Source organism: Elephantulus edwardii, unplaced genomic scaffold, assembly GCF_000299155.1.
Source record: "Elephantulus edwardii isolate Elephantulus edwardi_28Jun2011 unplaced genomic scaffold, EleEdw1.0 scaffold00325, whole genome shotgun sequence".
Taxonomy (NCBI): Eukaryota; Metazoa; Chordata; class Mammalia; order Macroscelidea; family Macroscelididae; genus Elephantulus; species Elephantulus edwardii.
The window spans coordinates 1,563,295-1,590,580 of NW_006400075.1; the positions used below are offsets into that span (position 1 = coordinate 1,563,295).

Genomic DNA, 27,286 nt, shown 5'->3' on the forward strand with positions numbered 1-27,286 from the left:
CATCCGCTTCATTCCTCTTCACGCCCTGTCCCGTGGACAGACAGAGCTGACCCTGACACCCAGCGCCCATGTGTGTCAGCAGAGCTGCTGCATGGGGTCTTCAGGGTCATTTCTCAGAAGTCAGTTGCCAGGACTTTCTTTTAGATGCCTCAGATCAGCTCAAACCTACACCTTCTGGTTAACAGCCAGGCTGTCTGCACCCCAAAGACTTAGCACTGTTAGGAAATGATTGGCACCTGCACTCTGATGGTGCCTTGCAGGGCGTGGTGTAGTGCAGAGCGTTAACACTGCTGTTGAAGGGTCAGCAGTTCAGGCCCAGCAGCTGCTCCATGCGAGGAGGATTGGAAGTCTCCTCCTTTGGAGCTTCCCACCCTGGAGACCTGGTTGCAGGTCCCATGAGTTGGCATTGGCTCTGGCTGCCCTGACTTTGGTGTTAGCCTCCAGGCCTTCCCCTCACCTGGACTTGTACCTGGAGGCTGGATCCTCCACATGGATCCAACTGTCCCCGGGCCAGGACAGGGCTGCAGCTCATCCTGAGGACACACGGTGTCATCATCTCGCTCAGGCATGTAGAAGGAGACCCCTGACTCCTGCCACCTCCAGGACGCTGCCCGAGTCCACAGAGTCATCACAGGCCAGCCATTTCCTGTGTGGGTGCACATGGCCGCTGCTCACTCTGAGCCATTGGCAGTCCCAGGCGTCTGAATGGCAGTGACTGTGACATGTGCTGGTCAGTGCTGGTGTCCTGGCAGTGGAACCCTTGGAGATTCCATGTGTGGACTTGGTCTGGATAGGCAGGGGAGCTGACCAGAAAGTGGCAGTCTAGTCCAAATCCACCCCAGAATAGAAATCCATCCCAGAACCCAAATATACTCAGAGTCTAATCCATCCTAGAGCCTAATCCACCCCAGGGCCCATTTCCACCCCAGAACTGAGTCCCTCCTGGAGCTCAAATCCATCCCGGGGAAAGGACCTTACTACCTTGCCATAGTGTGTGCCAGGACCTTGTATGGTCCAAAAAGGGTGACCATACTAGGAAAGAGACTCCAGGACCCTGGCTTTGAGTTCACTCCTTCCTGTCAGGAGACCCAGAATGTCACTGTGGACAGAGTGTGGTGAGGCGGTCAGGCCCATTGGGTCCCCAAGTCAGCCTGAGGTATGTCCACAGTTCCAGATGCATAAGAGGAGTAGACAGCTGGCCTCAGGCCTCCACTGAGACCAGATTCCCCATGCTCAGCAGGTCCTCTTTGTACAGAAAGGCCTGGGCTGGAGAGCTGGTCAGCCAGAGATGGGGCTCCTTGCCGTAACCCCCTCCAGGCTCCTCGCCCCCTCCAGGGTCCACTTCCCTTTGTGGGTTTGCAATACCGGTGTGCTGGGCGCTCTCCTCGCCTTGGGGTACTGTGGTATTTGAGCTTCATCTAGAAAGGAGATCTGCATGGTGAAGGGAACGTCCCCCCTTAAGGGACTTTCAGCCTCTCCCCAAGGACCTCAGCAGCATGGCACTCTGAGGACTGACTCTGCAGAAGGCTGGTCAGTGGCCAGCCAGCCGACCTGTGCCTGACTGTCCCCTGTCCTCCTGTGCCCACAGCACCGGCAGCTGCTGAAGGACAGCTTCATGGTGGAGCTGGTGGAGGGGGCCCGCAAGCTGCGCCATGTCTTCCTGTTCACCGACCTGCTGCTCTGTGCCAAGCTCAAGAAACAGAGTGGAGGGTGAGCTGGGCAGGAGGCTTGGGCACCAGCTGTCTGGGGTGGAAGAAGATGGGGAGCTGGAGTGGATAGCCAAGTGTTAACCTGGCCTTGGGGCAGGAGTGGGAGTCTGGATACCGAGGGGTCAGCGAAATGTCTGGCGCTCTCATTCTCACTCCATCCTCATCGTCTCCCCTGGCTACTTGGAGTGGGTCACTTTGCTCAGGCTAAAAGGATCCCCTTGCCTGCGCTACTAGCCCCACTGCCTGGGGCTCCCAGGGAACTCAGCACACGGCCAGTACTTAAACTACAGGTACTGTGACAGGAAAGGAAGTCACATGGTGAAGTCTGGGAGAGGTGTGTCCCACGGGACACACTACCCTCCTGAAGACAGATATTCCTACCAAAAAGAAACTCCCCGAGCCTCAGGATCTTCATTGGCCTCTCCCGGGGATTCCCAGGGGGTCAGAATTCTGATGGTCTTGAGTCACGTGGGAAAGGTCTTGGACTAAATCCACCCCATCCTGAGTCACATGGGGAAGGCCCTGGACTGACTTGTCCCTGTGCCGTCTTGCAGGTTTCCAGCAGCCACCTTGACAGAACCCCAGGCCCTGCTATCAAGGGCAGTGAGGCCATACTATAGCCGTCCAGCTCAGTGTTGTCTTATCCTGAGACCAGGGCACTGCAGTCCATCCACACAGGGCCAGATGGACCTGGGGGCATCAAACACTTAGACCCTGAATCATGTATGCTAAGGTCCGAGTCCAGCAGCATGGGTCACCAGTGTCCACTGTTGGATTCCTCCCATGGGCCAGCACCAGTGATCTGGGTGGAGGCCCTGGGTGGTATGGACAGCTGGCCCTTAACACGTTGCCGCAAATGACAGCAAAAAAAATGTGTTTCTAAGCACTGTCGTCAAGTGAAGTGTGCAGCAACATGTTAACTGCAGACCCTTAATGGTTCACATTGAAGAGGTCAGACATTAGGGCCCTCTGAGATCACAGCCCCTAAAGTCCCTGGGCTCTGCTATCCACAGGGTCGTCCCGAGCAGGGATCAGCGTGGTAGTAGTGGACATGGTCCCCTCCTTTGTTAAACTGTCTTTGAAGGCAGTGAGCACTTCTGGCTCCTGCAGCTACAGGTTCAGGTACCGAGGGGGGCTGGTGACCAACATCCCCTCCTCCCCGCAGCAAAGCCCAGCACTATGACTGTAAGTGGTACATCCCGCTCACGGACCTGAGCTTCCAGATGGTGGACGAGTGTGAGGCCGCACCCAGCATCCCCATGGTGCCCGACGAGGAGCTGGACGCCATGAAGATCAAGATTTCCCAGATCAAGAGTGATGTCCAGAGGGAGAAGGTGAGGCTGGGGGCCCTGCACCAGGTGTCAGCTGTCCCCCACAGAGAGGGAGAAGGTGAGGATGAGGGGCCCTGCGGGTGTCAGCTGTCCCCCCACAGAGAGGGAGAAGGTGAGGATGAGGGGCCCTGCGGGTGTCAGCTGTCTCCCCACAGAGAGGGAGAAGGTGAGGATGCGGGGCCTGCAGTGAGTGTCATTTGCTTCCCACAGAGGGAGAAAGGTGAACGTGAGGAGAGGGCTAGGCTCTCTTTGACCAGTAGGTGTCCTGTGGGCACCTGCCCTTTCACCTGGTCAGTAGCTGCTGGGTCCTGAAATCTAGGTCAGCTCTTGGTACCTAGGAATGTGGGTGCCACAGCCACTTGTAGGTGAGTCTGGGGGTCACAAAGGAAAGAACAGAGGCTTTAGGGATAGCTGGAGCACCCCCTGGTGGCTGGATGGAGACACAGCCAGATGAGAGCTTCCCCGGAGGACCCCTCAGTGGACTGCAGAGGGACTTAGGAGACTGTAGATGGTGAGGAGCGGCCTGGAGGCACGATGGTTAAGAGATAATAGCTGGAAAGTTTGAGGCTGCTGACCATGCCACGAGAGAAAGCAGAGGGTCAGCCATGAAGATCCCACTGTGGTGGGTCACTCTGCCAGCGTGGACAGGAGCGGGCACTGAGTACAGGGGATTGGTGGGTTTGGAGATGCATGTGAGGTTGACCAGAAGAGGTGGGTGCAGATGAGGCATGGCCTGCAGTGTGGGGCCACTAGTTGGTGGAGGCAGCAGGCAAGTGACCATCCCAGCATACCTGGGCGTGGACACATGAGGGGTGCCCTAAATTTGGAGTTCACTCATGCCACTGGGCCTGTGACCATTGGCCACAGGAACCTGGGTCATGTTGCGAGCCTGGAGCTGGGGACGGGCCATCATGGTGGCAGGAGGCACCGTGGTTTGCAGCTATTCTCAATCGGACCAGGGCCTGGTCACTGCAGCCCCTATGAGATCTGGATGCAGGTGTGAGGCTTTGTCAAGCCCTTTTGTCAGCTGGTCAGGGCACTTGCCCTTCAGGAGGGGTAGCTGGACAAGAAACAGCTGCCCTAGGCCCCAGCAGTGTGGCCTGTGGTGCGGTGCTGGAGCTTTGGCTCTGACAGAATTGTTGGGTGACACAAACAGGAGACGCCCTGGTTGCTAACCCAGAGTTTCATGGTTCCCGGCTGCCCAGAGTCCCGGCAGGGCAAAGGGCTGGCCATCAGTCTACTTTGAAAAGTCAGCTATTGGCAGACCCTGCAGAGTAGGTTTGCTCTGACATGCGTTGATGCCATTCGGTCAGAATGACATCCCTCCAAGGGCTTGTGCTGTCTGTAGTCGACACCAGGCTCTGTGGACTGAGGAGGGGACTGAGTGACCAGCACCACTGCCCCTGTGAAGACCCCACTGAGTACCTCTTTCTCTGTAGAAAGCCAACAAGGGCAGCAAGGCCATGGAGCGGCTGAAGAAGAAGCTGTCAGAGCAGGAGTCGCTGCTGCTGCTGATGTCTCCCAACATGGCCTTCCGTGTGCACAGCCGCAATGGCAAGGTGGGTGGTAAGCGCAGCCCACAGCCTGTGGGGGGGGCGTGGTCCCAGTAACTGTTCAGCCCTCCATCTCTTGAGAGCACCCACACTGAGAGGTGTGTGTCCACAGACAAGTGAACATGCACACCTATGGACATGTGTGGACAGCTGTGTGCACGTGCGTGACTCATGCTGATTAGCTCATCAGGGCACACCTGCACACATGGACGTACGTACATACATGAACATGTATGCAGGCTTACACGGATATGCACCTGCACTCACGCACACACACAATCGGGCTTACATTCACAGTCTGTACACTTACAGACGGCATACACTTAAACACACATACACATATTCACAGACGTACACTCACACATGTATACAGCAACATAGTTATATACACGCATAAACATGCCCTCACGTGCATACACTCTCCTATCCAGACATACACACATGTACACAGACATACACATCTGCGGACACTTCCACATACACGTTTACTGGTATCTATACGTGCACATACATGTGGGCACACAGACATGCACACTCAAGTACACAGACATACACCTGCACACACGCTCCCTGGACTCATGCACTTACATGTATAGAAACGTGCAGTTACACATGCGCACATGGTCACACACAGAAGTGCATTCACTCCCATGTATCGCTGTGAACACTCCACATAGACATACGTGTGTGCACACACCGTCATGCTGAAATGCCCACAGTCCATGCACATCCGTTTCCTCACTCAGTGCACATCCTGTGTCTGACTCTCAGGTCTGCAGTCCAGCTGGCTGGTCTGCCTGAAGCCCTCCATGTGCAGCCCTCCGCATGGGGCTGGCACTGGTGTCTGGAGGCCGGTCCTCTGGGTGTGGGTCTCTGTGCTTTCCGGCCTGGCCTCCCGGTGTGGGCACGGTGGTGCCTTTCAGCGCACAGAACGTGGCTGGGGAGCGGTCAGCAGACTGACCATTGTCTCAGGTTCAGTTACAGCTCCACACCTCTGCTGGCCCTCACTGTAATGTGCCTCTGGGGGTTAAGCTTCCCTCAGCATCCTGGCCCTCCCACAGAATTCCCCTCCCTTTCCCCAGTGGGGATCCCCCTCCTTTTCCAGCATTCCCTCTCCCCAAGCTTCCTCTCTCCTCCCCCAGCATCTTTCCTTCCCCACCATTCCCTGACCTTCCACATTATCCTCCAATCCTCCCCCAGCATTCCCCAGACCCTCCCCTAGCCCTGACCTCCCCCAGCATCCCTTGACCCCCTCCAGCAGCCCTTACTCTCCTGGCATCCCATGACCTTCCCCCTGCATCACTCCAGCCCTCCCCCAACATCCTCCCAATCCTTCCACTGTTCCTCCCCCTGACCCTCCCCCAGCATGTGCACATCGCTCTGTGTATGTGCTGTGCATGTCTGTAGGTGTATATATGTGCTTGCCTGTTTGTATACTTGCATCCGTATGTAAAGTGTGTATCTGTGCATACACACCTGTGTGATTGCTTATGTGTGTATTTGTATTGTGTGCATGCGTGTGTCTGTGTTTGCATGCCCTCCCCTGTGTGGCCACATGCATAGATGTGGGCCCGTGTGTGTATATGTGTGTACACAGGAGCCTGTGTGAGACTGTGTCAGTGTGTGCACTATGAGTGCATGTACCTGTGTGCTTTTGTGAGTGTGCAGTAGGTATGTGCACGTGTACCCATGTGCGAGTATGCAGTGTGTGTACACGTGTGTCCTGTGTGTCTGTCTGTACATGTGCCTGTTGTGTTTATGCACTGCGTACACTTGTCTGTTCTGCTGTCTGCCTATGTACATGTATGCCTGCATATACGTGGAGGTGTGGGCACCGTGTGCGTGCACAGGCATAGACGTGGTCAGTGATGAGGACGTGCTCATCCCCACGGCGGAACGGGCTTGACCAGCTAACTGTCCTCTTTCTTCCAGAGCTACACATTCCTCATCTCATCTGACTATGAGCGCTCTGAGTGGAGGGAGAACATTCGGGAGCAACAGAAGAAGTGTGAGTGCTGCGCCTGTGGGCCCTGGGATCCCCTACAATTCCTTGGGGTCCCCTGGGCCTCGTCCCGAGGGTTGGGCCGTGGCCTTCTGGGCCTTGTCCAGAGGGATGGGCCATGGGCCCTTCACTTGAGACTCTAGATGGAGGCTGGCACATGGAGAGGCACTGTGCTGGGGGCCCCCACTTCCCTTCCTGTCTCTGCCTCACTTCCTACCTCTTCCTCCCTGTTTCCACAACCTCCCTCCCCTGTACCTACCCCCCTTCCATCCCCACTGCCCCTACCTCTCCTGTACCCCCACCACCCTCCCTGCCTCCCCTGTACCCCTTACTGCCCTCTCCAAGACCACATTGCCTGTAAAATCCATCTCCCTCCCCAGGACCCCCACCACTCTCTTCATCCCCCCTGCCCTGTACCACCCACTGCCCTCACCATCCCTGCAAACCCTGTACCCCCGCCACCCTCTCCATCCTTGGCCCCTTATACCTCCCCACCTCCCTCCTTCCCCGCCTTCCCTGTGCCCACCACCAACCTCTCCCCTTATTTCCAACCACTTCCTCATCCCTGCTTCCCCTATACTCCCACCGAACTCCCTCTGTCCCCCTTCCCTGTACTCCTCCCTACCCTCCCTGCCTCCCCTGTACCCTTCACTCCCCTCCCAGACCCTGTATCCTCAGTACATTCATCTCTCTCCTCTGTACCCCCCACTGCCCTCCCCATTCCCACCTCCTTCTGTACCCCCACTGCCCTCCCCGACCCTGCCTCTCCTGTATCCCCCACCTCTCTGTCCTGTACCCCACCTCCCTTTTCTGTACCACTCAACACCCTCATCCCTGCCTTCCCCTGTACTTTACCTACCTCCCCGTACCCCTCCACCTCCTCTATATCCCCACCTCCCTCCCATCACCTTCCCCATCCCCACCTCCCCTGTACCCCCCACCTCCCTCTCCATACCCACTACCTCTTTTGTACCCCTGCTGCCCTCCCCATCCCTATCTTCCCCTGTACCCCTGTCTCCTTCCCCTGTGACTCCCACTTCCCCCTCATACCCCCCACTGCCCTCCCCATCCCCGCCTTTCTCTGTTCCCCTCCTGTACCAGCCACTGCCCTCTGGACTGTTTCTGTGCTGTAGTGCTGGCTCCTGATCCAAGCAGGACTGGCTTCCTGGCGGCCAGTGCCTGTGTCCATGCCCGTGCCCTGCCCCAGGGTGTCCACCACAGTGCAGGAACCCAAATACACAGGCAGCAGTCCTGTGCTCAGTCCCTCTTCTTCCCCATGCTGCTGTCTGTGATCCTCCCATGATGATGCCCCAGGCCACCTTCTGGAGCCCCTGAGGCCCAGCCTGAGTGTCCCCCGTGCCTGCTGGCCTCCAACCAGGGGGCTGAGCCTTGCCCTGCGGGGTGATAATGCTCCTGTGAAGGAGGGTCGCCGAGTCCCATGGTGCAGTGTCCACGGGACAGCTGGTCACTGCCTCTGTCTCCACCCTCAGGCTTCAAGAGCTTCTCTCTGACCTCAGTGGAGCTGCAGATGTTGACCAACTCGTGTGTCAAACTCCAGACTGTCCACAACATCCCACTGACCATCAACAAAGAAGGTGGGCAATGGGCTTGGGCGTTCCTCTCTGCTGTCCCCATGTCCAGTGGGCTCTTGGGGATAGCATCACTGCTGCCCACAGCTCTTGGGAGTGGAGGCCAGTGTGGGTGGTCAAGACAGCTGGACGTGGGGTCCAGTGGTCTGTGACTGTTGTTCGCTTGTGAGGCTGCGCCCCCCTCAATCTGCCGTCCCCTGCATCTACCCCTCCGCCCTTGTCCCTCGCCCCTCACGGGCTCCTCTGTCACACACCTTTGCACAGCACATGTCCACTGGAATCCACGTTGTGCTCACAGCACATGCACAGGGATACACTTGCCTTCTCCTAGTGTTTACACACGTGTGCTCCCAGTGTACACACAGAATGTGTGCACGCTGGCATGAACACATATGCTTACTATGTCCTCACAAATACACTCTCAGTATACGCACACCTGGCCTCCCAGTGTACACACGGGTACACGCACGTACATGTGCTCATTGTGCATATACTCGTGCACACACACGTGTGCACATACTTGTGCTTCCATTGTACACACACGTGTATGTGCATACTTGCTCCCAGTCACACGTGCAGGTGATCACTCTGACTGCACATGCACACACTGTGTCCACGCCCCGCTGTCACTCTGGGCCCATCTCTGTCCTTGTAGCCACATCCCACTTACTCATGCTCCACTATTTGCATGTGTGTGTCCCCAGCAAGATCCAGCCCTTCGTTAAGACAGAGACTGTGACCTCAGAAGGACTGCCTGTGGGCTTGACCTGCTGGGTGTGTGGCAGGTGTTGGCCATGTGGGGCCCAGGGAGGCACATGGAGGCAGAGCCCACCCCAGCGCCCCTCTCACACTGTGCTCTCTCACACAGATGACGAGTCTCCAGGGCTCTATGGGTTCCTGAATGTCATCGTCCACTCGGCCACAGGATTTAAGCAGAGTTCAAGTAAGCAGCAGGTCTGGACAGAAGGTGGTGGGGAGAGTGTGGGTGTCCCCCAGGCGAGGGCTGAGCCTTGACCCTGGCCATGGTGCTGCCGGCATCCCTGGTGTGGAACTGCACCCTGAGTGGACATTGCCCTTGTGGGTGTGCCTCGTCAGCCAGGGCCAGGCATGTGTACCACCTGGGGTAGTCAGGTCGACTCCGCTCAGTCCTGCGGTCTTGCGGGTACACGTGGACCTGTGCTCCGGGGGCTCACAGGAGCTGGTAATGTAGAGCACGAAGCCTTTGCTCTGAGGTGCCTCTGTGAAGACTTGAACTGCCAGCCTTTCAGTTAGCGGCCACTTGTGGTAACCATTTACACTGTCCTACAAAACCAGAGTCCCCACTAGGCTTCTAACAGAAGGAGATATTTCCAACCCACACGTCTGATAAGGAACTGTGTCAGGAATGTGTGAAGAACATTTTCCCAATCTCCATGTTAAGTAGACTGGAGAAAAGTGGGAGAAAGATTTGGATAGACATCTCACCAAAGCAGAGATACACGTAGCTAATGGACATTGAAAAGACTCTGGTCTTTTCCTTAATCGTTGTTGTTGGGTGCCATCAAGTCCAAGTTTGTTCCAACTCATATTGCTGTGAGCAAACATCGAGGTCAGTTGTGACTCACAGCATCCTGTGTACAAGGGAACGGAACGCTACCTGGTCCCTTCATCCCCGCAGTCATTTCCATGTCTGAGATCATTAGTGCGGTCACTAGGGTGTCCATCTTCTGTACGGTCATCCTCTTTTTTGCTGACCCTCTTTTTTTACCAGGCTTACTGTCCTTCCGCAGGGACTGCCCTCTCCTGAGACATGAGGGGATAGTAGCTTCTGGGCATATATGTGAGGAAGAGGCTCTCCACCTTCTAAGCAGCATTTTGACCGTACACCTCTCAAGACAAAATTGGTTTTATTTGTTTTTCTGGCCAAAAACCTCACTGTAGTCAAGTTTATTCTGACAAGGTTGGTTTTGCCATGGTCCTTTGCATACTGAGTACTTCTCATGAGCACAGTAATTCAAAGGGATCTCTTTTTCCTTATTTATTCACTGACCAGTTTTCTCAACACTGACAAAGCAACTGGAAACACCATGGCACACCTGAGTCCTCAAAGGACATCTTTGGTTTTTTCGGTATTTTTAAAGAGTTCCTTGGCAGCAGATTTGCTCACTGCAATATGTCATTTGATTTTTGACTGCTGTTTCTGTGGGCACTGATTGTAGACCCAAGTGAAAGGAAATGTTGAGAAAAGGCTTGTCAGTCTCCTTTACAAGTGACCAGTAAAGAACTCTAGGGGGTGGTTGGGAAGTCGGGGGGGGGGGGGGGGGGGGGGGGGGGGGGGGGGGGGGGGGAGGAGGTTCTGTACTGACCCAACTGTTGAGACTCCAGGGGGCGGGGTTCTACTATGATGCTGTCATTAAGAACTCCAGGGGCAGAGGTCTGCACTGACAGCCGTTGAGAGTTCTAGGGGGGTAAAGTTCCATTCTGGCAGCTGTTGAGAATTCTAGGCGGCAGAGGTGGAGTTCTATACTGGCGCAGCCCTTAACAGCTGTAGGAGGTGGGGTTCTGCGCTGGCGCAGCCCTTGACAGCTGTAGGAGGCGGGGTTCTGTGTTGACAGTCACTGAGAACTTTGAGGCAGGGCTCTACACTGACAGCCATTGAGAACTCCAGGGGTGGAGTTCTACGTAAACACCATTGAGAACTCCAGTGGGTAGAGACATGAAAAGCTCTAGAGGTGGAGTTCTGCGCTGACACTTGTGGGCTGGCTTCTCGGCAGCTGGTTGTCTGAACTACTCATTGCCCCGAGCTTGCCCCACACTGCCATTCCCCCAAGCCTGCCTAGGCTGGGCCAGCTAGCCTCTAAGCAGCAGTCACCGTGCTCCCACAGGCCTGGCGGTGGAGGTGCTCCTCCCAGAGTGTGCAGAGTGGCCGAGGTCAGGGTTTCACTCGACTCATGGAGACTGGGTCAGACTGGGCCCCTGCCAACCTGACTTTCATTTAGGGAAGAAGGTTACTTTTTCCAGATGCTTTCCAGGGCCAGCGTAGGAATGTGGGGGTGCAGCTACACTCTGCCCACTTTCTGCAGGTCTGTACTGCACTCTGGAGGTGGATTCCTTCGGGTACTTCGTGAACAAAGCCAAGACCCGGGTGTACAGGGACACGGCTGAGCCCAACTGGAACGAGGTGAGGCCATCCACCGGTGGGGTCTCCTCTTCGGATGAGCTCTTGAGGGAGGCTCATGGACTGAGTTGCTGCCTTGGCTTCTAGAGCCCCTGCTGCAACCTGTCTACCAGGGATCCCTGCTTGTCCTGAGACCTGAGAATCTAACCTGGAGTTCTCTACAGAGAGCCCAGTGGACCCGAGGTGATTGGTGGTCACTGGAGACTGAGGGCCAGGAGGACACAGTGATGATGGGCGGTCGCAGCAGAGACAGAGCAGTGGCTACATGGTGATAGGTGTTCAGAGTGGAGACAGAAGGCCAGGTGGATGTGGTGATAATGGACAGTCACAGCAGAGACAGAGGGCTCAGTGGACATGGCGAAGGCTGGTCAGGCAGAGACCATGGTCGTGATGGGGTGGTGGGAGTGGAGATAGAAGGCTGTGAACCAGCACACGTGGCCAGGCACAGGTTTGGTCACTGTGCCTAGGTTTCCTGTGCCAGCCAGTGGGGATCCACAGTGTGGCAGTGCAGGACGTGCCAGTAGGGAGCTTGGGGCCAGTGGACCCATATGCAGGCTGACCTGTGCTTCTAGCACATGCTCTCTACGTCCGCCCAAATGTCATGAGGTCTGAGTGGTTAGCAGGCTCCTGGAGGTGTGGGTGGGGTGGGGTGGGGTTCATTCTGTGAGGTGTTGAGCTGAGTTTAGTTTGGGTCTAAGTGGAAGTGGTGTACTCACATGCCACCATGTGGTCCCCATAGTGCAACTTCACGCCCCGTATGAATCCACGTGTTCCCATATGCCACTGGGTGATCCCTGCATGCCACCACGTGGTCCCCATATGCCACTGCATGTCTCAGTGTGCTGCCAGGCAGTCCCTCCTTGTCACCACGTCCATGTGACCTCGTGCCCTGTATCCCACCACATATACTCATACACTGTCTGGTGGTCCCCGCAATAGCACCACGTGGTCTTGGTATATCTCCTTGTGCCCCCGTATACCACCAGGTGGTCCCACATTCTCACATGCCTGAAAGGAGTTGGGTCAGGCCCTTTGGGCAGCAGTGTTGTCATCTTTGGAGACACCGCCTTGACCAGCAGCACTATCCACTGTTTCAGTCTGTGAACTAAGGCTTTCTCTCATTTGGGTTGTAGGAGTTTGAGATTGAGCTGGAGGGCTCCCAGACATTACGGATCCTGTGCTATGAAAAGTGTTACAACAAAAGCAAGATCAACAAGGAGGATGGAGAGAATGCAGACCGCCTCGTGGGAAAGGGCCAGGTCCAGGTGAGACTCCCAGGGCAGAGCCGACCCCCGCTGGGACACCCCGCCACCCCTGCCTTGCGCCCACCTCCAGACCCTCCAGTACTCTCCAGATGCAGGGCTGGTGCCTCAGTGGGAAAAATGAGGCATACAGCCAGGGAGGACCTGAGTCAGCCAGGACTTCACTGGCCTCTCACTTGTCCGTCTATCTATACATGCCATCCTGTGAATGGCAAGGGAGCAAATGCTTAGTGTGTGAGAGGATGAGGGGCTCCTCCAGAGAATGAGAGCCTCTCAGTGGAGTGAGGGACACCCTGTGGAATGAGAGATCTCCAGGGGAGAGAGCAACCCCAGGGGCCGAGCCTGGTGTGGAGCAGTGAGTCCCATGTGTGTTTTAAGGGGCCTGATGAGCTCACTGGGGTGGGCTCCAGTCAGGGGCAGGTGGCTGGTGCACCGCTCCCCAACTCTGATCACCACTTAGGCTTCCAGATGCTAATTTAGAGGCGGGGACTGTTAACTCAGCGGCTAACAGAAAAGTTGGGCCTTGGGATAGTGTGTGCATATGTCCAGCCTGCACCCTGGGATAACAGTGCTAGTGTGTGTTTGTGTGTGCACATATGTCCTGCCTACTCTAGGCCCCTGAGATGGGGGAGGAGGGCAGGCAGTGTGCAAGCCTGGGCTAACATGGATATATATGCATGCCCAGGCTGCATCAGGGCCCTAGGATAATAATGCATGAGTGCTCGTGTCTGAGAGTGAGTGAGCCCACACAGCCTGCACCCAGGCCCTGGAATGGGGAAGTAGAGGACGAGCAGTGGGCAGTGTGCAGACCTGTGTTTTCCTGGGCATGGACATTACAGGAGTTCTGACCTGCAGCAGGACCTTTGTCTGGACCGTGGGAGGCCCCAGGGGTCCTTGTAGAGCCCCTTGGCCTGTGACTGGAGATACAAGCTACTGTCCAGTCCCACTCCGCTCATCTTTGGGTGGGGAATAACTCTTGGGATGGGCTGCCTGGCCTAGTGTCCATTAATCACAACCCCTTGTTGCAGTTGGACCCTCAGATGCTACAGGACAAGGACTGGCAGCGGACAGTCGTTGGCATGAATGGGGTAGGTGGCCAGCACCTCTTGGGGTGCCTGACTCCTCTCCTATGGTCATAGGGCTCACGCAGGCTAGACTGGAGGGACCTGCAAAACAAACTGGGCATCTCAGCCAAACAGACCAGGCCTGGAGGGAGTCCTGCTTGACTGTGGGCAGAGCTGATATGGAAAAGAGCCAGTGACACCCCAGGCCACGGACCCAGGCCTGCGCCTGGAGACCACACCCCTCTTAGCGTCTACCCCCGCCTCCCAAAGAGGGTGTCAATGGATGCCAGAGGTGCTGCCCTGACCAGAGTTATCCTATGATAACTGGGGGGGACTTGGGGTTCTCTAGGGAAACACTGATGAGGGAGAGCTGCTTCCAGGGTTGCCATATGTGACTATGGGTGGCGTGTCCTGACTCCAGAGGTCAGCAGATGGCCGGAGACCCCTGTGGGTTGGACGTCCACGGTCATCCTGGGGAATAGCAACTGCTGGTATTTGGCCAGATGGCTGGGAGCTGTGGTTTAGCTAGTCCGAACCTTCTGGTGGACCTCTGTTAAGAGGGAGTGGGACGGGCTGGCAGATTGCCTGACACAGAGCCCACCTGTGTGGACGAAGAGTGAGGGTCGGCTGCCTTCTCACTGCAGGTGGATGTGAAGCTGTCCCTCAAGTTTACGAGCAGAGAATTCAGCCTCAAGAGGATGCCGTCCCGGAAACAGACCGGGGTGTTTGGAGTCAAGATCGCATTGGTCACTAAGTAAGGGGGGCGGGGCTCAAAGCTGACCTGGTGGGGGGGGGTGTCTTCTCTGCTTGTTGCTGCTGTCCCTGCTGAGCAGTGTCCCGCTGGCCTGGGGGAGTGGGGGTTAGCAGAGGACTGACTGGTTTAGGCCCAGGCCTGGGGCATCAGGCTGCTTCCTCCCAGACTCTTAGTTGTTGAGGGACCCCTCTCTATCACTCAAGCATCTCTGGCCCCAAGGCCAGGAGGCAGCGTGGGGACCATGTCTCTGTCATGTCCATGTCTCAGGGCCTGGGATGGAGCCAGAATCTGGGCTGTTCCCGGAGCTCAGGGAAGGTAGATGACAGGGCGCTGAAGGAAGGAGGTGGCCTGCCAAGCCCATGGCCCGCAGGCCTCCTGGCAGCAGAGAGAAGCCTCTGTGTCGGCTGTGAGTGGACTCGGCTCCTGGACCTCGTGGGCACCTTGGTGCTGGCCAAGCACCAGCTCCATGTGTGGCTTCCCACCTCGCCAGGATGGCAGGGCCTCAGCGGCCATTGCTTCTCTTCATTGAGAGCCCTTAAAGCAAATAGTACCCCCTCTTAACAGCACCTCATGGGGACCCCAGGACTGAGGGTGCCATCCCCACCTCACCCTCAGGATTGCAGCACCCTGTGGGGATCCTCAGGACTGACCGTGTGCAATCCCTGCCCCTGGATTGACAGTGCCCTGTGGGGACCCCGGTACTGAGGGTGTAGTCCCCGCCCTCGTGTTGACAGCGCCCCGTTGAGGCAGCCCTGGTACTGACTGAGGGGTCATTGCCTGCCGCAGGAGGGAGAGGTCCAAGGTGCCGTACATCGTGCGCCAGTGCGTGGAGGAGATCGAGCGGCGTGGCATGGAGGAGGTGGGCATCTACCGAGTGTCCGGAGTGGCCACGGACATCCAGGCCCTGAAGGCAGCCTTCGACGTCAGTGAGTGTGGCTGCGGTGTGTGGGCTGGCAAGGGGGCATCAGTGAGGCAGGTGGGGTGCAGTGAGGTAGGAGCCAAAGGTGGGGGGCAAGGAGTCAGGCTCTCTCAGAGGAAAAGACTCTGAGCATCTGCCCCCAGGTGGGCTGGTGAGGCAGGGACACCAGGTCCTCACTCTGGCCTCACCCATTTACTCCACCGAGTGATTGGGGAGCTCCAGTTACCATGAGGCCACCAGCACCTCAGCAGGCCCTCCTTTGTGTCCCACATAGGCCCTCTAGCTTGGCTGTACACTCGCCTACGAGCATCCCACCTTCCAAGCTGGAGCCCATGCGAGCCTGGCACCCCAAGGGACCCCATATATGTGGGTGGCTGTAGCACCTGAGCCCAAGGGACCTAAAGGTGAAACCAGTAATTCTGTGCCCTGCTGTCACCAGGTCATGCTGAGGCTGGGGTGTGAGGCCCTCGGCACAGGCATCCTGGGTGAGATAGGGAGCCACCTGGGGGTAGTTCAGTGCAGGCGGCCTCGTCATGAGGTCATTGACCCAGGGCAGCGCTGTGCAAAGGGTGTTAGAACAGAGGGCACTGAGGTCGGGGAGCAGAGGTCAGCGAGGAGGACTTTCCACCCAACCCTCCCAGGCTGAGGATGGGCGGGGCTCCTGGTAAGGGCCTGTGGTCAGCAGCACGGGGTGGGGGGGGGGCCTCTTCCAGACAACAAGGATGTGTCCGTGATGATGAGTGAGATGGACGTCAACGCCATTGCTGGCACGCTCAAGCTCTACTTCCGGGAGCTTCCTGAGCCCCTCTTCACCGATGAGCTGTACCCCAACTTCGCCGAGGGCATTGGTGAGTGCAGCCCCACTTCCACCCTCGAGCCAAGCCCCTTCTGCAAGGTCCCTGCCAACCCTTACAGGACTGCCCCTTCCAGAAGCCTGCTTGCACTGATGAGGCCTTGGAAGCCACAGGATAGCACAGGCCATGGGGCAGTGTGACTGAGTTACCCTTAGGGGGCAGCTTTGCGTTGTCGTATAGTCCTGTCCCTCGACTTCTCCTCACCCCTGCCCAGGGCTGTTATCCAGTCTTGCTCGTCTTTGCATTCAGTTTGGAAGCTCCTCTAAGTCACTCGGCCTGAGTGTCATGGAGCCTCCACTTAGTTGAGACTGTAGTGAGATGCCCTGGTCAGGACCCGAACATGGTCTCTGCATGGGAAGTAAGAGTCATGCCACTGAGCCTGACTGGAGTGGGGTCAGGGCCGGGATGCAGCCAGGAGGGCGTATCCTGTGCTGCTCCACCATGGCTGGAGGTGCCGACCCTCAGAGACACAGGCCAGGGGTTCTGGTGGCACCACCCCATGGGGGCCCATGTGCTGCTGCCCAGATGGGGTTTGACCTCCCATTTCTGCAGCTCTTTCAGACCCCGTTGCAAAGGACAGCTGCATGCAGAACCTGCTGTTGTCACTCCCAGAGCCCAACCTTCTCACCTTCCACTTCCTGCTGGATCACCTCAAGAGGTAGTCACTCATCGGTCCCCACACGCCAGCGTTTGCTCCCTCAGCTTCTGAGTGCTCAGGTCCCCAACCCTTCCTGTGCTCTGGGCACAAGAATACCTTTCTTTCTCCCTCAACACAGCCAGGACGATGGCTATCTGCCCCAAGACCCTCCCTCAACAGACCAGCCCTCCCATGGGGGCCCTGCCTCCCTGGGAACACTCTTTCTCAGGACTCTTGACTAGGCCCTCGCTTCCCCATGGCCCTCCCTCAACCAGAACCTCTTCCTGCCAGGCCCCTAGGGTCCTGCCTGCCACACACCCTTCTTCCCCCTCCCCAGGATCCTCTTCCCTACCCTCCCTTCTTGGAGACCTCCATCCTTTTTGTGTAGTCTTTGTTCCAGCCCACCTTCCTTCCTCCTAGGGTCCTCCCTCCTCCTGAGGTCCTCCCTCACCCACACCCTCCCTCCTCAGTGTCCTCCCCTCTCAGTGGGCCCTCCCCAGCCCACACTCCCTCCCCAGGGTCCTCCCTCGCCTGCCCTTCCTTCCCACAGGCCACCTCCCCTTCTCTACCTCCCCAGGGTTCTCCCTCCCCAGGGCTTTCCCTTTCCTTTCCAAGGCCCTCCCTCATCAAGCTTCACCTTGGGCCCCTGCAGGGTGGCAGAAAAGGAGGTGGTAAACAAGATGTCCCTGCACAACCTGGCCACTGTCTTCGGCCCCACCCTGCTCCGGCCCTCGGAGAAGGAAAACAAGCCCCCCACCACGCCCGGCCAGCCCTTCGCCATGACCGACAGCTGGTCCCTGGAGGTCATGGCCCAGGTCAGTCCCCTGGGCACTGAGGGGGGCTGCCCTCGGCTGCATGAGGGTATGGGTGAGCAGGCCCGGGCTGCCGCTGTCCACTGTCCCCTCTGAAACCTGCTGGGCTTCTGGGGGTCCAGCCAGCCTTTTCAGGAAGCCCTTCTCTGCGGTGGGCTCTGTATGCAGGAGCTGTGGGTGGGCCAGGTCAAGAAGCTCTCCCTGTGGCCATGAGCACCTCCCTGAGCCCCTGTCCTCCCTCGCAGGTCCAGGTGCTGCTGTACTTCCTGCAGCTGGAGGCCATCCCTGCTCCGGACAGCAAACGACAGAGCATACTTTTCTCCACCGAAGTCTAAGGACAGTATGGACCGTTCACAGAGCGGGAAGACCTTCTCCAAGTGTCGTTTAGCCAGCTGCTCAGAGACAGTGACCACAAGGTGGCCCAAGGGACCAGGCAGGCCTTCCAGTTGTGGTTCTTCAGCTGCCCGGCAGAGGGCACACAGACCAGCAGTGTCTCAGTGTCTGCCTGCACAGCCCACTGCCCACCACTGTGGTGGATTTTGTAAACCTAATTTATCAGAGTTTAAAAGATTTCTACTGGATTCCTCTTCAGGACACACCCTTCCTGGGGACAAAGGACACACTTGTGTCTTGAATAAACGCTGCTGCTGCTGCTTTCTCCTTGGGGGCCACAGCCTTGACCCCCACGGGTGGGCCTTGCATATTCCTGACTGGACATGTTCCAGGGCCGTGGCAGGGTTGAAAAGCTGTGTCATGTGGGAGCCCCTCTCACGCCCCTCCCCCTTCGTTTCCTAGAGGGTTTCGTGCAGAAAAGGCCCCATCTGTCCCGTGGCTTCCTGGTTCCCTCTCTGCCCCTTGGAGGCAACCCTGTGTGGATTTGCAAGCTGTCCACAGGCTGGACTTGGAGGGAGAGTCCAGACCACGCACTGGACAGCTTGTTGTACAAGGAGCACCCACCCGTCCTGGGCCTAGAGAAGCCTGGCTCCTGCCTCGGCGCCCCACCCCTGCCTGACGCTCACTCCCCTTTGTAAACGTTCCTCCTTGGCAGCTGCTTGCTGGCAGCCTGCTTTAAACTTTGATCCAAACAATCTTTTGATACTTGAATATTTTTAAGTTTTATAAATAGTTTTTAATTTTTTTCCTAACAGATTCAGATTCCTAGTAAGATATTAGAGTGTTCTCATTGGACATCTGCATCTGGGCAGCCCTGTGTCTTCCCCTGGGCGCCAGCTCCATTGTCATCGAAGCTGTCTCTCAGGTTCCCAGAACATTCTGCATGTGGTGGGCTTGGGACCGGGGCTCCTGCAGGGACTGAGGTGACCGCAGGAACCCGCTTAATGTTTTAGGCTTTGTGCCCTGTACCCACCTGGACCAGACCCCCACTTCTGGTTCTAAACCTGTGCCCATATTCAGGTTGTGCACCTACTTCCAGGTCCAGACTCTGTGGCCACATTGGTTCTAGATAGTAAGCTCATATCCCACATCCTGCACCCACTTCCAGCTCTCACCCCCTCCTGGTTCCAGGCCTCACTTCCGGTTCTAGCCCAGAGCACATGTCCAGGGTCCTGCACCCACTTCAGCTATGGAGCACGTGCCACATCTTGGACCATTCCTTGTCCCGTCCGTGTCCAGGGCCTCCAGCCCAGAGCTGGTCCCTGGCAGATCAGCTGTGGAACCTGGCAAGCCAGCCTCATCTGGACCTGTGACTTGTGGTTTCATTTGTCACAGTATTTTGGAAAGCAGTGTGTTGATCCCTATGTCGCTTTCACTTGTGGGGACGTGTGATGTCCAGGCACTGAGTGACTGCTCCCTCGAGATACTGGAAGGACAGTGCTCTCTGCAGAGCCACCGTGGGTCCTGCTCCGTGTCCTGCTGCCCTGGTTGCTGACCGTCCCAGCCATGCAGTTCTGCACTCGAGCAGCCACGTCCTGTGTCCCCAGTGGTTGGGTCTGGACACTGCCCAATGCAGACAGGCTGTGTCCCAACCACAATCAGGCATAGCCCCCTGGTCCAGGTAGGGGAGGAAGGAGGGCTGTGTGCTCAGAAAACGCATTAAAGTTACCAGATTGTCCACCTTACTGGCTGTGGCTGCATTTTAGAGTCGTCATTTGCTGGCATGAAGACACACAAGTGGGTCACACTCATTCTGGGGGGCCAGGACAGGCCATGTAGGGCACATGGAGCAGTCTGGACGGGTGAGAGACGAGCAGACCGTGGGTGAGAATGGTCAGACTTGTGGCCTAGTTGTGACGACAGGTGGACAGGGGGCGGCTGAGTGGACCACATGGGTGGGCTCCTGACACTCTGGCTGCAGCCTGGCCTGAGCCCCAATGGTCTTGAGCTGAGGTTTGAGGGCCAGTGTTGAGAGAGGCATGGCCAAGAGCTGGCCCTTCCCCTTGGAGAATGTGTGCCTGTCCTCTGGGCAGTGCTGTCAGGGTAGGGAGCTCTAGTGAGTGGTAAGGGATTCTGCTGCCAACCCAAAGGCAGGTGGTTTGAATCCACCAGCTGCTCCATGAGAGAAAGATGAGGAGACTCCTCCCGTTCCATATGCAGCCTCTGAAAAGCTGATGGAGTCAGTTATGAGTCAGCTATGAGTCGGTTCACACTTAGAGATGCATAACAACAATTTACCTTTCTATAAAAGGAGAGCTGGTAGAACTGCTCGTTGGTATCCTTGGCTCCTAACCCAAAGGTCCATGGTTCAAACCCTCCAGTCACTCTGTGGGAGAAAGCTGTGACAGTTCTGGAGTGATGACCTACACCCTGGAGCTTTCAAACTACAAGAAAATGCATTTCTGTTAAAGCCACCCACTTCTGGTATTGTATTCCTGTTACAGCAGCGTTCACTAATGAAGCAAACTAAGATGCCTGCCCACCAGGGGTGACCTTGCTGGTATGTGATGACAGGCATGCCCCCAGGACAGGTTATGGACAGGTGGCATTCCAGTAGAGTCAAGTCCTTGTCATGGAGTCAGAGCTGACTCACAGCAGGCCCTCCAGCGGGTTTCCAGGCTGCCAGCCACCCGGGAGGACATAGCTCTTCTCCATCAGGCTGCTGGGGAATGGGAACCACCAGAGAAGACTGGCTGACTACACCAGCAGAGCTCTGTTATAGGTAGGGGGTCAGCAAGGACCCTGTATAAGGTAGGCTGATCACAGCACAGGAGTCCAGCAGGCGTGTGTGGTGGCGCAGAGGCGACTCTGGGGCATTTGACAACAACACAGGAGCTTTTACCACTAACAGGGTGTAGAGGGTATGGCCAGATCCACAGACAGCCCCCCATCCCTTCCCCTTTCTTCCCCTGGTGGTGCAACTGGACTCTGTTGTCCAAGGTAGGCTGTGAAGAGAGAAGGGTGCCAGGCCTCCATCAGTCCAGGTGGGCAGAGTGGCTGTGGAAGGCAGCATCCCTTTTCAACACACTCCCTCAGTGGCAGCAGTTTTTAGCTCCCCAGGACCCAATGACCCTGGGCAGATGGAGCCAGCCAAGCATGCCGGGGTTACCACTGAGACCACTCGTTTCTGATGGGGACTTGGAGCCCATTCTCCAGGTGTGGGCCTGATGATGGGCCATGACGACTGTAGTGAGCTGAGGGGGTGTCTGTGGGACCCCGGGTCAGGGAGAGCCCTGTTCAGGTCCTGGTGCCAGGGGGTCACATGCCCTGGATGCCACTGAGCAGTGTCCGCACCAGCCATGAGCCATCAGCCAGCAAGTGAGGAGTGTTTGTAATCTGAGTGTGACTGAGCTGAGTGTGGGCGGAAAGGATGTTGGCTGGACCAGTGACCCCCGAGGCAGGACAGGTGGCGGTCATCAATGCAGGGCCCTTGACGTGAAGGCCAAGGCCCAATGGATGAAAGGAGGGTGGCTTGTAGGTTTCCCTTGGCAAGACAGTGAAGCTACCTGGAACATGATGTTAGCTGGATGGACGCTACCTTCTGTAGCCCCACCACTTGTTGTTCTGGTGACCAGGCCACTGGCCCTGACAGGGAAGCTGAGCAAACAGATCGTGGCGGGGGGGACTCGGCTGGAGGGGCTCAGGGGCCTGGAGATGGCCACTCAGCCTGTCTTCCTTGGGCTTTGTACTCCATGGGTCTCCAAGCTCAAAGTCAGCAGCTGCCCTGACAGCTGAGGAGGGTGGTCAGGGACAGAAATAAGGTGGAGATGGCGCTGTGGGAGATGCAGGGTCACAAAGCAGGGAAAGGAACAAGGTGGGGACGAAGCTGTGGGCCTTCCCCACACTGCGGAGGTGCGAGGTCACAAAGCAGGGACAGGAATGAACACTGCAGAGGTGTGAGGTCACAAAGCAGGGACAGGAATGAAGTGGGGACAGGGCTGTGGGCAGCCCCCAAGCTGTGGAGGTCTGGGGTCACTTAGTTCTGTGTCCTCAGAGTACTGCCAGCTCTTCAGCCTGGGTCCACTTGTCCTGAAATGAGTCTCTGACCCCTGCCTAGCCCTAGCCCAGCGGCCCCCGCTATCCCAGCTAGAATTCCAGGCCTCGTGCCCTGACCTAGCCCCCAGATCTTGACTGCCCAAATCTTTCCCCCGAAAGGCCCCACTGCCCCCACTTCCTCCTTGTCCTCACATTGCCTGAGGCCCCAGGTCCCCTCTAAAGGAACAGCCAGCTGCTCTCAGGCTGCCTCCAGGCTCAGGTCCCACAGAATGAAATACTGGCCACCGGGTGCCAGCCCAACCAGCTGGTTCAGTCCATCTCAGAGCATCCCCTTCAGCCTCACTTGTCCAGATCCCTCCTGATCACACATCCCAAGCCAGCTTCAGCCTGGCCCTTGGGGTCAAGTGCACTAGCTTGTTTACAGAAGGAAACCACCAGGCCTTTCCTCCCAGCTGTCCTGTCCAACATGGGTGACCTTGCTGGCATCTGAGATACTCATGCTAGCTTCCAACATCCCAGCAATGCAGGTCACCGCAGGACATGCTGGCGGATGGGTGCTCGCTCCTCACAGGAGCCCCACTTCCAAGAAGCCCACTTTTGCTTCCCAGAAGCCTTCAGAGCACTCCACCTGGTCTAGGATCCACATATGCCACCACCAGCCAGAGGAAGTGGGTAGGGACCCAGTAGAAGCCATCTCTGACCTACCTCAATTCCATCTTTGGTTTTGCAATCCCATGGCAGAAAGTCTAGGAGTATTCTCAATGAGAATACTACGTTCTCAACTTTTATGTTAAAAGGTTATTGTTGTTAGGTGGCCTCGAGTTGAGTGTGACTCATAGCAACCCTATGAACAACAGATCTAAATCCTGTCCTATCCTGTGCTGTCTTTACAGTCTAGCCCATTGCTGCAGTCACTGTGTCAATCCATCTGGTTGAGAGTCTTACTCTCTTTCGCTGACCCTTTACCTTTCCAAGCATGATGTCCCTCTCTAAGGAATAGCTTCTCCTAGCAACATGCCAAAATAGGAGAGATGCTTTGTCTTCCTTGCCTCCAAGAAGCACTCCGGCTGCACCCTTTCCAAGGTATAGCAGTTCTTTCGAAAGTCAATGGGATAGAAAGCAAGGAGGCAGAATTGAAGGCAAAAAGTAAACATAGTTTTAATAGAAAGTTACATGCCAAAAGGACATATGGAGGAGAGGCAGCAAACTAGTGAGGTGATGTCATCATATTTGGTCATATGCCTTCCTCATCTTGGGACTGGAATCTGCGCCAATGAGATGATGCTATGGTGAGTTCAAAGTTTGGTGAGTGGTTTTCATTCTGGTCCACTACATCCACTGCTTTCACCCAAAGCACTAATTCTATGCATGTCAATATCTGTTTCCTGGCTCTGATAACTCAGTTTTAACAAGCATAAACCTCTGCCTCTTATCTTCTTGGTTCTTATCCTAACAGTGTCAGTTTAAAGACTGAAGGGCACCTGATCCGTGCCATGGTATTTTCAATTGCTTCCTCTGCATCTGAAAGTTGGACAATAAATAAGGATGACTGAAGAATTTTTTTTTAATTTTGGTGTTAAAAAAGATTACTGAATGTCCCATGGGCTGCAAAAAGAATAATCAAGTCTGTCTTAGAAGAAGTGCAACTGGAAAGGTAAATAACCCAATTGGAAAATGGGCACAGGATATGGACACTTCACCAAAGAAGACATTCAGATGGCCAACAAGCACTTGAAGAAATGTTCAAAATCCCTAGCTCTAAGAGACATGCAGATCAAAACAACTATGAGGTATCATCTCACCCTAGTCAGAATAGCAAAATTTAACAGAACAGCAAACATCAAATGCTGGTGGGGTTATGGAGAAACTGGAACCCTTATTCATTGTTGGTGGGAGTGTAAAATGGTGCAACCACTGTGGAAGGTGGTATGGCGCTTTCTCAAAAAGTTGCAAATAGAGATACCATTTGACCCAGCAATTCCACTACTGGGAATTTACCCTAAAGAAACCATAACCACCACCCAAGCAGATAGATGCACACTCATGTTTATTGAGGCTTTGTTCACAATAGCAAAGAGCTGGAAACAACCCAAGTGCCCATCAACAAACAAATGGATAGAGAAGCTCTGTATGTTCACACAATGGAATACTATGCTGCATTGAAAAACAAGGAACTCATGAAATATTACACAAAATGGGTGCCCCTGGAGGACGTTATGCTGAGTGAAATATCTCAGTCACAAAAAGACAAATATTGCGTAGGGCCACTGTTGTAAAACAGGACTTACATCAGGGTTGAGGGAAGATGGGAGGGGATGAATGATGTATATACTGCATTGAAACAGATGAGGGAGAGAACTGTTTAAAAGGAATATGTGATTGGGTTTTATTGTCATGATGAGTCCAGAATGAAGGCTGCACAGTGGACTGGACTTGGGGGAGAGGAATTGTACAGCAATGAAAGAGTTTTACTTTTCAAGGAGAAGAGTGAATTGGGGCCAAGAGGGTGGGCAGGGAGAAAAGTGTAACAATTAATGAATGGAAACCCTAAGTCTCTGTAAACTTTCATTAAAATTAATTAAAAAAAAGGGGGGCAACTGGGGCACTCCTTAGAGGCAAGGATGATGTGTGTGAACAGGGCAGTCTAAAAGCAGACTCCTCTGTCAGCTTCTTGCACTGTGGGGCTGTGTGTTGCTGGAAGCTATGCCAACATTATTTGAAATACTAGGAGGTTCACCCATGGGAGACAGGCTTTAGTGGAAGCAGGACTGGCCATCCTCTTAAAAAAATAACAAGCCCTTGAAAAGGCTATAAATAGCAGTGGAAGACTGTTTGATGCTGTATGGGAAGAGAAGCCCCTGAGGTGAGAAGCCTCTCAAAATGTGACTGGGGGGATGGGGGGAGAATGTTACTAGGAAGAGCTGCCTCCCTGAAGTAGCTTCTATCTTAACAGCGAATGGAAGAAAGCCTTCACCCATGAAGGACCTCAGGATGAAGAGAAACAGCTGCAAACATCATTAATAATCAGAGTGTGGAATGTGCAAAGTATGAATCTACAAATCTACAAAGTAGGAAATTTGGAATTTGTAAAAAATGAAGTGAAAGACATAAAGGTCAACATCTTGCAACAGGCAAGAAAGCAAAAGAAAACCATCATTTCTTTCACAATATTTTAAAAAGGAGCAGTGTCCTTTTCAGTCTAAAAGGAACATTTTGAGGATTTTTAAATTGTGAAGTGATTTTAAATATAAAATATACTTTTCTATTTAAAAATGTAACTAAATATATTTTTTCCATTTAAATATAAATTTTAAGTATCAGGAGAATGATCAAGTCAAAATCATTGTTGGTGATTACCTCTCTACCCTGCATTCTACAGCTGAGATTCACTACTTTTATTGTAACATAATAGATAAGACCTTCTGACTGTTACCAGAGAGGTAGCTGCACAACCCACCAGAAGTCACTTTTCAGTGACTAAGAAGGGGAACTTTAACTGGATTAATGCTGTGTTTACCCTGATGGACAGACCTTCCTACTTCCCATTTCCTTAACCTCTTTAGGTGAGGTGCTGGACCAAAGTTTTCTCCCCTGAGCCAGTTCAGATCAAGAAAGCTGATGCAGGCAGCCAGGTATTCTTTCCTGCCAACCTCTGGCTTTGCTAACGTGTCAGTGGTCTAAAAGAGCTTTCAGGTGCTGTGTTTGTGCACAGGTAAGGGAAGTAACAGCAGCCATGTGGTGAAGGCTACAGTGCCTGTCACATCACAGACTCCATCTTCAAGGAGGAAGCATGTAGCTCTGTTCCCAGATAACTAAACACTAACTAGATGCCACCATCATGAAAGAGGTGAGTGACAGCACTGGGTTAAACACTATTCTGAAAAGACCCCTTCCTGTTGCAATAATCTGCATAATACTGATTTTAATATTGTCTGGTTTTTAATCCATCAGCTGATTCAAGAATTCAAGAGAGAAAGATGAGTGATTTACAGCCTCTGAAAACCCATGGAAGGTCAGCTATGAGTTCTAACTGAAAGGCACACAATAACAACTTCTTTTATAAGATAAACTTATCTCTTTCTCCTCCTCACAGTGGAAATAAATATGAACTCTTCTTCACCCATTTAACCTAATTTACAAATACTCTCTCTAGCCTTCCCTTCCTTGAGGCAGCTGTGGGAAGCTCATACCGCTGTCTCTTTTTATCACTCACTGACATTAAAAAACAAAGTCAGAACCATGACAAAAACATATGCACATCCATGTTTATTGCTACATTATTACAATAAAGAAGATAGGGAAGCAGCCCAACTTACCGTCAATCAACAAACAGATTAAAAATCAAAACAAAAAACAAGTCAGGCATGGGCTGACTCTAGAGCAGACCAACTACTCATATGCAAGTTCAAACTGAAGTGGAAGAAAATGAAAGAAAATCCAAAAGAAGCAAAATATGACTTTGGTTGTAACCCAACTGAAGTTAAAAAGCATTTTAAGATTAGATTTGACATACTGAAGGCCAACTGAAGACCACATGAGTTGTGAGATGATATCAAGAATACCATCCACAAAGAAAGCAAAAGATATAGGTGAAAGAAAAGGCTGAAATGGATGTTTGGATGTCAGAAGAAACTCTCCTAACACTTTCACCGAAGCATAGACCAAAACAAAAAGAAGAAATGGTTCAGTAAAATAAATGAGCAGAAGACTTCAAAGGGCAGCTTGAGAAGACAAAGTTAAATACAATGAAATATGCAGAGCCCTAGCGATAGAAAATAGAATAACATTTGGCATTTCTCAAGCTAAAAGAACTGAAGCATTGCAGTGCTGAAGCATTCTACGGGCCAACTATTGAATGGTGCAGGAAGAAGATGGAAGGAACACACAGAATCACCGTACCAAAAAGGATTGGTCAGCACTGACTCATTTTTGGAAGTAGCATATGACCAAGAACCTATAGTTCTGAAGAAAGCTGCACTGACAACACTGGCAAAAATAAAGCCCCATGGATTGGAGGAATACCCACTGAACTGTTTCAGGAAAAGGATGTGCCCCTGGATGTGCTCACCAATTTCTGCCAACAAATACAGAACACAGTTACCTAGCCAACTGACTGGGCTAGATCTGTTCCCATTCCCAAGAAGGGTGATCCAACAGACTGTGGAAGTTATAATCATTAATGTCACATGCACTTAAAATCTTGCTGAGGATTATTTATTATTATTATTATTATTATTATTATTAATTATTCTTA

At 54.2% G+C, this 27,286-nt stretch overlaps 1 protein-coding gene across 1 annotated transcript in view; it reads left to right on the forward strand.

The window, feature by feature from the left end:
- The window catches only part of BCR (breakpoint cluster region), a 75,296-nt gene extending 57,318 nt beyond the window's left edge, over window positions 1-17,978 (forward strand). The window contains exons 9-23 of the mRNA XM_006901408.1: window positions 1,589-1,710; window positions 2,875-3,043; window positions 4,480-4,599; window positions 6,526-6,601; window positions 8,086-8,190; window positions 9,053-9,127; window positions 11,247-11,344; window positions 12,475-12,606; window positions 13,632-13,691; window positions 14,312-14,421; window positions 15,208-15,347; window positions 16,054-16,188; window positions 16,747-16,852; window positions 17,484-17,646; window positions 17,889-17,978. Coding sequence (XP_006901470.1) covers window positions 1,589-1,710; window positions 2,875-3,043; window positions 4,480-4,599; window positions 6,526-6,601; window positions 8,086-8,190; window positions 9,053-9,127; window positions 11,247-11,344; window positions 12,475-12,606; window positions 13,632-13,691; window positions 14,312-14,421; window positions 15,208-15,347; window positions 16,054-16,188; window positions 16,747-16,852; window positions 17,484-17,646; window positions 17,889-17,978 — 1,701 coding nt within the window. The remainder of the gene's footprint in view (window positions 1-1,588; window positions 1,711-2,874; window positions 3,044-4,479; window positions 4,600-6,525; window positions 6,602-8,085; window positions 8,191-9,052; window positions 9,128-11,246; window positions 11,345-12,474; window positions 12,607-13,631; window positions 13,692-14,311; window positions 14,422-15,207; window positions 15,348-16,053; window positions 16,189-16,746; window positions 16,853-17,483; window positions 17,647-17,888) is intronic.
- Window positions 17,979-27,286: the final 9,308 nt, after the last annotated feature.